Source organism: Phalacrocorax carbo, chromosome 14, assembly GCF_963921805.1.
Source record: "Phalacrocorax carbo chromosome 14, bPhaCar2.1, whole genome shotgun sequence".
Classification (NCBI taxonomy): domain Eukaryota; kingdom Metazoa; phylum Chordata; class Aves; order Suliformes; family Phalacrocoracidae; genus Phalacrocorax; species Phalacrocorax carbo.
The window spans coordinates 9067590-9078394 of NC_087526.1; the positions used below are offsets into that span (position 1 = coordinate 9067590).

A 10805-nucleotide genomic window follows, 5' to 3' on the forward strand; every position below is an offset into this window, starting at 1 on the left:
CGCCGGCATTGGCCGCGGCTCTCCCTAAGTACCCGCCCCCTCCGTCGGCGACGCTCTATAATTGGCGCGGCGGGGCGCGCCGCCGCTGTTCCCCCGCAGGGTGCTGCCGCTGCGCCTCCTGCCCCGCCGCCCCTCGCCATGAAGGTCGCCGCCGCCGCCCCGTCGCCGCTGCCCGCGGGTGCCGGCGGCGCGATGAAGGCGATGCGGCCCGGGGAGGCCGCTCGCTGCGGGCCGGGCCCGGGGGTGTCCCCGGGGGCGGCGGAGCAAGCGGCCGCCGCGCTGCTGTACGACATGAAGGGCTGCTACTCGCGGCTGCGGGCGCTGGTGCCGACGCTGCCGCGGCACCGGCGGGTCTCCAAGGTGGAGCTGCTGCAACATGTCATCGACTACATCTGGGACCTGCAGCTGGCGCTGCAGCGCGGCCCCCCCCGCCCTGCCGCCGCTGGGGACCCCCCCGAGGTGAGTGCGGACCCCCAGGGCCCGGCAGCAACGGCCCGGTCCCGCTCTCCCGCCGGGCTGCACTGCGCTGTCACCTCCCCGCTCGTGCTGCTTCCTCCTGCTCCCTTCCATCGCCCCTGGGAACCCCCCGGACCAGCACTGACCGGCCGCTTGGCCCCCCGTTTCCCGCAGGCTCCGTGCATGCCCGCTGCCGACCGGATCCTGTGCCGCTGAGACCGCTCCGGACCCGCCACGGATACCCCCGGGAGACCGGCCCCGAGCACCGCGGCTCGCCTGCATCCCGGGACACCCGCGGCACGGCTGGGGCCGGCAACCGCGGCCCCCTCCCCTGGCGGGGCTGCCCCGGCGGGTCCCCCCGCAGCCTGGGCAGGGGTTACTGCCCGGCGGCCGCGGGATGTATCCTTCTCAGATTGCTGAGAGCATTCCCTGTATTGTATATTACAATGATGCTGGAGAATATTGTTCTACAATAGCCAGACTTTTGTTATTAAACAAGCCCTGATGACCATGCATGCCTCTGCTTCCTGCTTGCGCCCCCCACCCCGGGGCTTTGGGGAGTGGCTGGGCCCCGGGGACATTCCCCTAGGGAGCATGAAACTGGGGGCAGCCTGTCTGGACCAGTATGGGTTGGGTGGTTGTGCTGTGGGGTACTGGGGCTGGGCCCCGGTGGTGGTGTTGCAGAAGGGGTCTCTCCTACAGACTGGTCCCAGCTTCCCCTGGTGTGCTCCTGTGGTGAGCCCAGGTGTGCTAGGATCTGCAGGTGGCCTGTCCTTCTCCCAGCACAGTTCCCCCACGGAGCCTGTCTTGGGCTCCATATATGTGGGGTCTATATCCTGCTCCTTCCTCTCACTCCCTGAGCTCAGGTGGGGGATGTCAGGGGCAGGCACATGAGGGATGATAGTTTGCACGCTGATTTCTGCAGTGGGAAGGGATAGCAGTATGGGGATGTGTCCATTGTCAGGCACCTTGATGGGACAATGACATGGAGGGGACAGTGCTGGGAGCCACGTGTGGGGCTCCATGCCTGGCTGGAGAGCATGGGGTGCTGATCTCCCTGGGCAGCAGTGAGTTTGCACTGTGGGCCTCCCTTCACCCTGATTCCCAGCAGGGCTGCCCGTACCCTACAGTGTTTCTGTGCCTCCCACAGTCACTGCTATGCCAGGGCTGAGGCTGGGGCACAGGCTGCTGTGGGGTGCGAGGCTGTGGGAGGGTGATGCTGCTGCGGGTGGTTCCATTGCGCTGCCCTAAGTTAGAGTGGGTGCAAGCCCCAGGGTGCTACTTGCTTCAGTGCTGCCCTTGTGGTTCCTGCTCGTGCTGGTGCAACTCCTGTGAGCAGGACTGGGGCTGGACAAGCTGAGAGAAGGAAATTGCATCAGAGGTTGTGCAATCCCATGAGCGGTGGGGGGGGGGGGTGCCCTGGGCAGCAGTACTGACCTTAGCTGTCCCGTGACTCACAAGTGCCTTGGGGGACATGCTGCCTCCTGCAGCAGATGCGTATGGATCTTCCTATGGGCCTGGCAGGAGCAAATTGGGGTGCCGAGGGGAGCTCCTGCTGCCCCAGCTGGCCCTGGGACAGGATGGCAGCTCTGGGCTGTCCTGCAGCTGGGGGTCCCTGGGGCTGGAAGGGGTTGACCAGCCTTGCCTGCAGGTGTGTGCACGTGTGTGCCTCTGCATGAGTGTTCATGTGTGTTCACAGGCACGGTCACTGCCCTATGTGCGCACAGTCATGGCTCCCCAGCCCAGCAAATCCCCTAGCAGGGGCAGGTGACTTGGGGAACCAGGGCACTGCCTGGCCTGGCTGTAGCACAGCAGCAGGGGGCACTCTGTGGGGAGCCGTGGGCTCGGGGTCCCTGTGGATGAACCTGTCCATCAACCCCGGTGTTCCCTCCATCACTGGATGGGTCCCCTGTATCACCCCCCTCAGTGTCCCCTCCAGGCCCTCTCTGTCATCCCCACCGGCGTCCTGCCCCAGGACCCCTCCACTGCCACCGCAGCCCATGGCCCCACAGGCTCCCACCCAGTCCCGGAGAGCGGCGCTGCCAAGGCGGTGGGTCCCTCTCCCGGTGCCCACTCGCACTGCACGGCCTGGGAGAAGCCGGGACCTGGGGGCTCTGCTGGGGCCGGGGGCGGTGTAGGGGGTGCTGGGGTGCTCTTCCCCATGCCACGGCACAGCGGCTCGTCCCTGTCACGCTCCCCAGTACTGTCCTTGCCCGTTCGCTGCCGGCAGATATGGAAGCTCTGGCTGGCGCTGTTGGGAGAGGGGCTCTGTGCATGCTGATGTGTCCCCCCACATCTCTGCCCAACCCATTGTCCAATCTCCAGGTGCCCCACAGCCAAGCCCTCGCGATGCAGCCCCGACCATCATTCCCCCTCTCAGAGCACAAGGACATGGCATGGCACTGCCACAGGGCTGCCATGACCCAGGGCCTGGCACTGCTGGAACAGCCAGAAAGCAGGGGAAGGAGCTGCGTGGAGCCCGCCCAGGCTGGGAGCCGGGCTGGTGGGGCTGAGCTGCCTACCACCTGCCAGGATGTCGGGTGTGGCCACACCAGGATGTGCCAGAGAGCCCCAAGGAGAGCCCAGCCCTGCGGGCACCTGAGCCCCAACTCATCCCTCACTGTTTTCATGGAACCTGATTCATCCCGGAAGGGATTAGGGACCGGGGAACTTGGTGACGTTCTGGTTCAACCAGCCCTGCCGCCCCAGGATGGACATCAGCATCAGAGCTGGTCCCTGCCGCTCGCTGCCATATACAGCCCCAGGGACACGGTGGAGCCTGGACCCATGGCCCCTGCAGTGTGGGGCACCGTGACCACCTGCCATGGTGAGGCAAAGTGCAGGGCGGGGGCATGCAGGGGGAGAGGGGCCATGGAGGGCATGGGGCTGGGGTCAACACTGGCATTGGGACGCTTCTGGGGCTGTGGCCATTGCTGCAGCCACGACTGGTGGCACTGGAGCTCCCAGGCAAGTGGGCAGCTGCTCTCGAGGGGTCATAAGGTGCATGACACGGGGCTGTGGTCCCTCCAGTGAGGTTGTCTGTGGACCCTGTGTCCCCCCATGGTGCTGGGTTGGGGCCCTAGCCTCCCTAGAGGGATCCGTGGGTCCCCAGTGCTGTACCTGGGCTGGATCCAGGCAGGCAGCTGGACCCCTGGCAGCCATAGCCCATGGCACAGAGGGGCTCAGTGCAGCTGAGGGATGGTCCCACTGGCAGTGGGTTTTGGAGTGCCAGCAGCTCTTCCCCTGTGGCTGGGGCTTTTTGGAGGGGATTGCACAGTTCTGCTCTCGCTCTGACTGTCTCGATCTTCCAGTCACACTGCAGCCCTGGGGGCTGCCACCGCACCCCAGCCACCCTTAACCCCCACTGAGAGTTGGGTGCCCCCACACAGGGTCCACAGAGCCCCTCCCAAAGCAAGAAGAGCTGCTGCTCCCTGGTGCAAGTGGGCTGAACCTGTCCCCCCATGCCACCCTTCCTGCCCTTGGACCGACTCATTGCGGCCCCCTGCTCCTTCATTGCCCTGTGCTGGGTACAGCTGAAGCCCCTTGGGACTCTGGCCCAGCCGGGTCCCTGTATGACCCTGTATGCCAGCGTGTGCCCCTGCATGAGGAGCTCTGGCTGGTTCCCCTGGCTCCTGAGCACACCCAGGGCAGGGGGCTGGCAGCAGTGTGGTGTGGGACCCTGCCTTACTCGGCTCCCACGACAGGCGCGAGTGGGGAACAATGGGGGAACTGGCTTCCCCTCTGAGTCATGCATTGGGCAAGGCTGGGCTTTCAGCACCCGGAGTGCTGTGGTGGCCCCCATGTGTGCGCAGGAGGCTGATGTCACCCCAGGTCCCTGTCCCCGATATAAGTCCTGGCTGGGCTGGTGCGCAGGGATGGGGTCTCCGCAGCAGCTGTGCATCACACAGTCATGTCTTCTGCTCCAGCCTCCAGGTCCCAGCACCATCCCCAAGGCACACTGGTGCCAGCGTGGCTCTGCCTCCTGCTCCTGCTGACTGCCTGTGTGCCTGCGGCTGGCACCAACCCTGGCATCAAGGCCCGGCTGACCCAGACAGCGCTGGAATTTGGTGGGTCTTGCGCCCCTGACCACGCTTGGGGGAACTGGGCAGGGGGTCAAGGGGGACCATAGCCAGACGACCTGGGATGGGGGATGGAAGGGTGTCCTGGACCCAGCTGCTTGCCCCACTGGCAACCCAGCCCCTTCCCTGGTGCCCTCCCCTAAATCCCTGCTCTGCCCCAGGCCGGCAGTTTGGGCTGAAGCTGCTCCAGTCGCTGCTGCAGAAAGAACATGAGCTGAACCTGACGGGCTCCTACCACAGCCCACTCCTGGGGACACTCACCTACGCCGTGCCCCGGTAAGAGCTGCCTGCGGGGTCCCCATACCTGTCCCCATCCTCGTCCCTGTCGTGCCCTGGGCGCAGCTGCGAGCCCAGGCTGCCTGTGTTGCACAGGATCAGCATCCATGAGCTGCAGATGAACGACTCTGCCGTGGACTTCGCTGAGGACGTGGGGTTGAGGTTGACAGTGCAGCGTGCCCGCATCCAGCTCAGCGCTGAGTGGGGAGCCCAGCTGGGTGCCATGTGAGTTCTCACCCACCCAGGGCACAGGGGTGGGGACCTGGGCAGCTCAGGGTGTCTTTGGGCCACTGCCATCCCCATGCTGACCTGCTCTGTCTGAAGCTGGGACAGGGGCTCCGTCGAGCTCCACATGAATGAACTGGCTGTGGTGGCAGTGCTGGGGGTGAGCATGGATGACAGCGGCCGCCCCATGGTGTGGAGCGCCAGCTGTGAAGCCCACGGCACCGACCTGCACATGGAGTTTCACCGTGGACACAGGTGATGCCAGGAGCCCTGTTCCCCTCTTCTCCCTGGTACATGGGGGCTCCTCAGTGCCCCAGCTGGGGTGTTGAGTTGGGGGAGGCTGGGGCACCCCAGGGTGATCTGAGGATCCTGCTCTGCCCCGCAGCTGGCTCTACAACCTGCTGGCACCGTTGCTCCAGAAAGCCCTGCGGCAGCAGCTGAACAAGCAGGTTGGTGCTCAGCTCCTGCTCTATGGGTAGCTGGTGTCCCTGTTCCCCCAAGTGAGCAACTTGGGGACTACTGTCCATGGGCTTGCTGATGTGCTGCTCTGCTTCCAGCTCTGCCTCGAGCTCCGTAGGGGTGTCTACAGGCTGGAGGATGCCCTGAAGCACATGAAAGGTAGGTGAGGGATCAGGGCTGGGGCAGGAGGGGACTGGGCAACGTGGCCCAGGTGATGCTGTGTCATGGGCTGGTGCCCAGTGGGGTCTGTGGGACTTGGGGCTGCAGGAGGGGGCAGGTGGTCTGGTTCCCCCCAACCACCCCCATGTTCCTGCAGTGTCCACCCAGCTGGACCCCTTCGCTGCCATCGACCATTCCCTGCTGGAGCGGCCGGCCATCACAGCAGAGCATGGGGATGTCGCCCTTAAGGTAATGTCATCCAGGTTGTCCCTGGACCGGCTCTGGGACCAGGGCACAGGGGGATCTGGTCTGAGCCTTGTGTCTGTCCATCTGTCCGTGCAGGGAGAGTTCTTCAGGGTGGGCAAGTGCCAGCAGGGACCTTCCTCAGCGCTGCCAATGGCGCTGCCTGTGGCATGGCCTGCAGCTCTGCCCACAGTGCTGCCAATGGCGCAGGAGCCCATGCTGCTGCTGGCCATCACTGAGTTCGTTGCCAACTCGGCCGCCTTCACATACTTCACAGCTGGGGCCCTGCGCAGGAACATCTCCAGCAACATGGTAAGGATGGCTCCAGCCGTGGCTGTGGGCAGGGCTTCCCCCCTCCCCGGGTCCCATCAGGATGTCCCCACGCCCTCCTGTGCCTTGTGGTACCAGCGTCCTGACCAGTCTGCTGCCTTCCAGCTCCCACGGCGGTTCCCGCTCCAGCTGAGGACCAAGAGCATGGGGCTGTTCTCCCCACAGGTGGGCACAGGGTGGGGAGTGGGACATGCATGGGATAGAACATGGGCTGGGACAGGATGCAGATAGAATGGGACAGGGGATGGGATGCATATGGGACAAGACATGAGGTGGGATGCAGGAGGCATGGGATGGAGGTGGGATGGGATGCAGGAGGGGTGGGACATGGAATGCAATGCAGGCAGGATGGGACACAGGAGGGATGTGATGCAGGGGAGATGGGACATGGGATGGGATGCAGACAGGATGGGATGGAGTCTGGATGGGACCCAGGCAGGACAGGACGTGGGCAGGTGGCCTATGGGCGGGGCAGGACCCAGTGCCCACCACACGGGCCCCAGATGGTGGTGGTGGCCAGCTGGGAGCCATGGCTGGTACCCGCAGTGCCCATGTAGCTCTGTACCAACCCAGACCTTGTTCCACCTGCAGCTGCAGGAGCGCTACCCAGACCAGCCCATGGAGCTGCACCTCTCGGCCCGCCAGCAGCCCCTGCTCTCCTGCCACCCTGACGCCCTGCATGGGGCCCTCTTTGGCTTGGCCGAAGCCTTCGTGGTGCTGCCCAATGCCACGCGTGTCCCTGCTTTTCTGCTGAACATTGTGAGTGGCTGGTGCTGCCACAGCAGAGTCTGCTGCCTGCACTCTAGGCTGGGGCCATGCTGGGGCAATGCTGGGTGATCCTGTGTGATGCTGGGGCAATGCTGGGGGGATGCTGGGCAATGCTGGGTGCTGCAGAGCGATGAACAGTTGCAGGCACTGCACTGGTGTTTCTGACATCTGTTCTTGCTGCAGGATGCCAATGTGACAGGGAAGCCGACCATCACTGGGAACAGGCTCAGGGGCACCGTGAGCTTGACGGGGTAAGTCCCCAGCCCTGTGCTGGGTCCAGCCTCCCTATTGGAGCTCCCCCCATTCTCCACCTCCACCCTTTTCCCTCCCCAGGTCCCGTATGACCTGCTTGCAGCCCATCCTGTCCCCGGCTCTTGGCTATGCCTGCTGCCCTGGCACTCATACCCCAACTAGGTCCTCAGCTGGACCCACTCTGCCAGGCTCCCAGCCCTGCCATGGGTCTCAGCCTGTCCCTGCCCCAGGAGGGGACAGTCTCTGTCCCCCTGCCTGGCTCTCACCCTGCTTTTGCCCTCCAGGCTTAGCGTGACGCAGGTGATGTCGCATGTGGGCCCAGTGGAGGTGAGTGGCCATGCCTGGGGCATGATGGGGCAGCCAAGGGGAGCCTCAGGCTCTGCACCTGCCTGGGAGCGGGGGCTGAGGGATGGGGTTTGGGGGTGCTGTGGGCCCTGTGCAAGGCCAGTGCTACTGAGAATTTGCACAGGCAGCAGGTGCAGCCCTGACAGGGGAGCTGAGCCCTGCCTGCGCTATGGACCCCTCTGCCTGCCCCGTGCTGGGCTCAGGGGTCTGCCTGTCCTGCAGGTGAAGAGGCTGGAGACCCTGCTGAAGTTCGGGCTGTGGCTTTTCGGGGTACCCTGGGCAAACAGTGAGTGCTGTCCCTATCCTGTCCCTGTGTCCCCCTGCCAGCTGTCCCAGGGCTGCCCTCCTCATGGCTCTGCTCTCCCCACAGAGCGGCTCCAGGCCGGCATCCCTGTGCCCACCCTACACGGCCTCAGCCTGCTCAACTCCCAGCTCTCACTGCAGGAGGTGGGTGCTGCCCCTGTCCCCTCACCCGCATGCCCCCGACATCCCCCGTGTCCCCCCTCTCACCCCAACTCCCCGCAGGGCTTCGTGCTCATCGCCACGGATCTGCAGTACAAGTCTTGAGACCAGCCACTGCGTGGGAACCTACTGACCCCCCCCCCACAAGCCGTGTCACCGCCCCGTGGCCAGCAGAGCCACCCGGCTGTGGGACCCAACCCCCCCCGTCTGCCGGGGGCTTTTCAGCAGGGATTAAAGCCGAGACTGTGGATCAGCCTGGCGTGGCGTGTGTGGTGTCTCTCGGGGATGGGGCTGCGTGGGGCTCCGGCCGTGCCGGGGTGAGGGGTTCCGTCCCCTGTGCCGGGGCTCCTGCAGCAACTTCGGGTGGGGGGACGGGGGCTGCGGGGGGGAGGGGCTGCTCAGGGGGGCTGGGACCGGGGCTGGTGGCTCTTGGGGACCGGGAGGGGGGGTGTGGGGGGGTGTGTGTGTGTGTGTGTGTCACGCACAAGGCATTCATTGCGCGTGTACCGGCCATGCGGGTGCCCTCCGTCCCCAGCAGCGGCCGCTGTGGCTACAGGGCCACGACAGCTTCCCCCGTCGCCCACGGGATGGTGCTAGTGTCCGTGGCCTCCCGCCGCGTCCTGCCGGCCCACCGCTCCCGCCAGGCCCGGCTCTGCCCCCCACGCTCCGGCCGGCCCCTGGGCACCCCGAAGGGGATGGGGCGTGGGGGGGCGTGGGGAGGGCTGAGCCTCAAGCAGGAGCGTCCTGCCGGGGCGAGGAGGGGTGAAAGCTCACGTTTGGGGCAACGTGACCCAGCCGCAGTGTTTGGGGGTTCAGCTCCCCCCCCACCCCCCGCCCCCGCAAAAAAGGGAAGGTAGCGCAGGGAGGAGGTTTCCCCTTCCCCAGCTCAGAGCTGGGGGCGAGGGGCAGCCCCGGGAATGCGGGCGGAGGGGTGGGGGTGGTGGCTGCGGGACCCAGCAAAGCACCCACTGGGGCGTGGGGCTGTGAGCCCCACGCCCTCCTCACCCCCGCCCCCAGGCCAGCACGGCTGTGGGTGCTTCCTCTGCCTGGTTCCGCACTGGTGCTGAGCCCACAGCCCCAAAATCAGCCCTGCCCCAGCCTAGTTAAGAGCCTGGACTGAGCTCTCCTGCCCAACAGACGAGGGCGCAGGAGCCTGGTCCCGGTGAGAAGTGGAAGGAATGGGCAGGGGTCTGCCCCGAGGCTGCCTGTGATGGAGACAGGCAGCCATGGCCAAGCAGGCAGCACCTTGCCACGTCAACCCAGCACCACCCCCTTGGGCCAACAGCCACACCCCCGCCACCCACCCAGAACATGCAACCCTTCCCCAGGAAAAGGAGAGGACTCGGCCCCCCTCCCTCCACCCCGCTGAAGGCAGCTCCTGCCCAAAGCTGCCCGAATAAACCCCTCCAACGTGCTCACAAAGACCACAGCACCATCAGCAGGTCCAATTATGAGAGTTTATTAGTGGACTCACCTCCACCTGCAAACCGAAGCATTCGACGGGCTAATGCTAATCCTCGCACTCCCCACATAGGATCCACTCCTGGCTCTGGGAGATCCTCCACGGGGAGTGCGCGTCTGTGCTCGGTGGCCAGACAGGAACCCCAGGAACCTCCAGTTTCCCCCCCCGCCTCCATCCCACCTTGGCCTCTGCAGGGAGCACGGCCCCACACATAAATACGGACAGACAAGTTAACAAAAATAGCATTAAGAGTATTCACAAATGAATTAAAAACTACTCGGATATGTACAGCAGAGCGCGGGCGGTATGCACACAGACAAGCCCATGAGGACAGCTGGGTCTGCCGGTGGTGGTCTCCGAAGGACTAGGGGTTATTTTTGAAGCTAATTTCAGCTCAAAGCCTGGAGGTCCAGTGCCACAGAAGCAGCGCGGTGGGGGAAGTCAGGTACCTCTGCCACTGCACGCACCCGTCACAGCCACGCCACGGGGACAGGGATCTGCCTGCACTACGGGGACTGGCAGCAACTGGGGGAGCACAGGAGAGGCCAATGGCTCCCGCTGTCCCCAAAAAGGCTTTCTGGCAGCGGGGTTGGCTCTCAGCCAGTGCCAGCCCTCACTCCCACCACCCCCAGGCTCATACCCCCATGGATCAGCCACGGTGGGGCTGCTCCCAGGTGTCTGCCTTCCCCTGCAGCCATCCCCAGGCCTGGCAGGAGCATCGCTCCCTCTGCCCCTTCCATCCCCCCACCCTGTATTCCTGCACTTGCTAGATGCAGTGGCCCTGGGTCTCTGGAGAGTCCCTTGTGCCAGGGCAAAGCGCTCTCCCCCCCTTGCCTGCCTCCCTCCTTTGCCACATGGAGAAGCAGGCGTGGGGAAAGATGTGCAATGCCCCACAGCAATCTACATTCAGAGGGAGGAGGAAGAAGAGGAGGAGGATTCCTTCAAACGAGGCACAGCCCTGGGCCTGACACCATCCTCAACCCAAGCCCAGCCTCAGCTCCCAGCAGCTGATGTCTGGGCAGAAAGGGGCTCAGGGGCTGACACAAGGGCAGAGCTCTTCAACCCCACACTCTGCCTCTTCCTCCTGGCTCCCCCACCACCACAGGGACGAGCTCTGCCTGGAGGAAGCGGGGATGGGGTAAGGATGCTGCAGGGAAGCTCAGTCCCATTCGGCAGCCTGCCTCTTCCCAGGGCCTGAGCATGCCGGATCCGAGGGCACGGAGCCTCGACCCTTGCTCTGGCTGGGGAACCTTACATTAGTGACACATCTATACACACGCACACACTCA

The 10805-nt window shown here is 65.0% G+C and overlaps 2 protein-coding genes across 2 annotated transcripts; both read left to right on the plus strand.

The window, feature by feature from the left end:
- The first annotated feature begins 61 nt into the window (after positions 1-61).
- ID1 (inhibitor of DNA binding 1) lies at positions 62-967 on the plus strand. The gene is made up of 2 exons (XM_064465142.1): positions 62-459; positions 631-967. The coding sequence occupies exons 1-2, from the start codon at positions 139-141 to the stop codon at positions 670-672; spliced, it is 363 nt and encodes a 120-aa protein (XP_064321212.1). The 5' UTR covers positions 62-138; the 3' UTR covers positions 673-967.
- Positions 968-4366: 3399 nt separating this feature from the next.
- On the plus strand, positions 4367-8295 carry LOC135315666 (bactericidal permeability-increasing protein-like). The gene is made up of 15 exons (XM_064465143.1): positions 4367-4523; positions 4697-4811; positions 4908-5036; positions 5136-5291; positions 5422-5485; positions 5594-5654; positions 5812-5903; positions 5997-6209; positions 6333-6392; positions 6819-6986; positions 7179-7246; positions 7532-7574; positions 7815-7878; positions 7963-8039; positions 8118-8295. Exons 1-15 carry the CDS (start codon positions 4367-4369, stop codon positions 8157-8159), a joined length of 1509 nt encoding a protein of 502 aa, XP_064321213.1. The 3' UTR covers positions 8160-8295.
- The last annotated feature ends 2510 nt before the right edge of the window (positions 8296-10805 follow it).

Bases quoted from the DNA above. Each gene is read 5' to 3' on its own strand.
- ID1 (XM_064465142.1), top strand. From the start codon at position 139: ATGAAGGTCGCCGCCGCCGCCCCGTCGCCGCTGCCCGCGGGTGCCGGC. The intron at 460-630 runs GTGAGTGCGGAC...CGTTTCCCGCAG, and splicing joins CCGCTGGGGACCCCCCCGAG to GCTCCGTGCATGCCCGCTGC.
- LOC135315666 (XM_064465143.1), top strand. From the start codon at position 4,367: ATGTCTTCTGCTCCAGCCTCCAGGTCCCAGCACCATCCCCAAGGCACA. The intron at 6,987-7,178 runs GTGAGTGGCTGG...TTCTTGCTGCAG, and splicing joins CTGCTTTTCTGCTGAACATT to GATGCCAATGTGACAGGGAA. The intron at 7,575-7,814 runs GTGAGTGGCCAT...CCTGTCCTGCAG, and splicing joins CGCATGTGGGCCCAGTGGAG to GTGAAGAGGCTGGAGACCCT.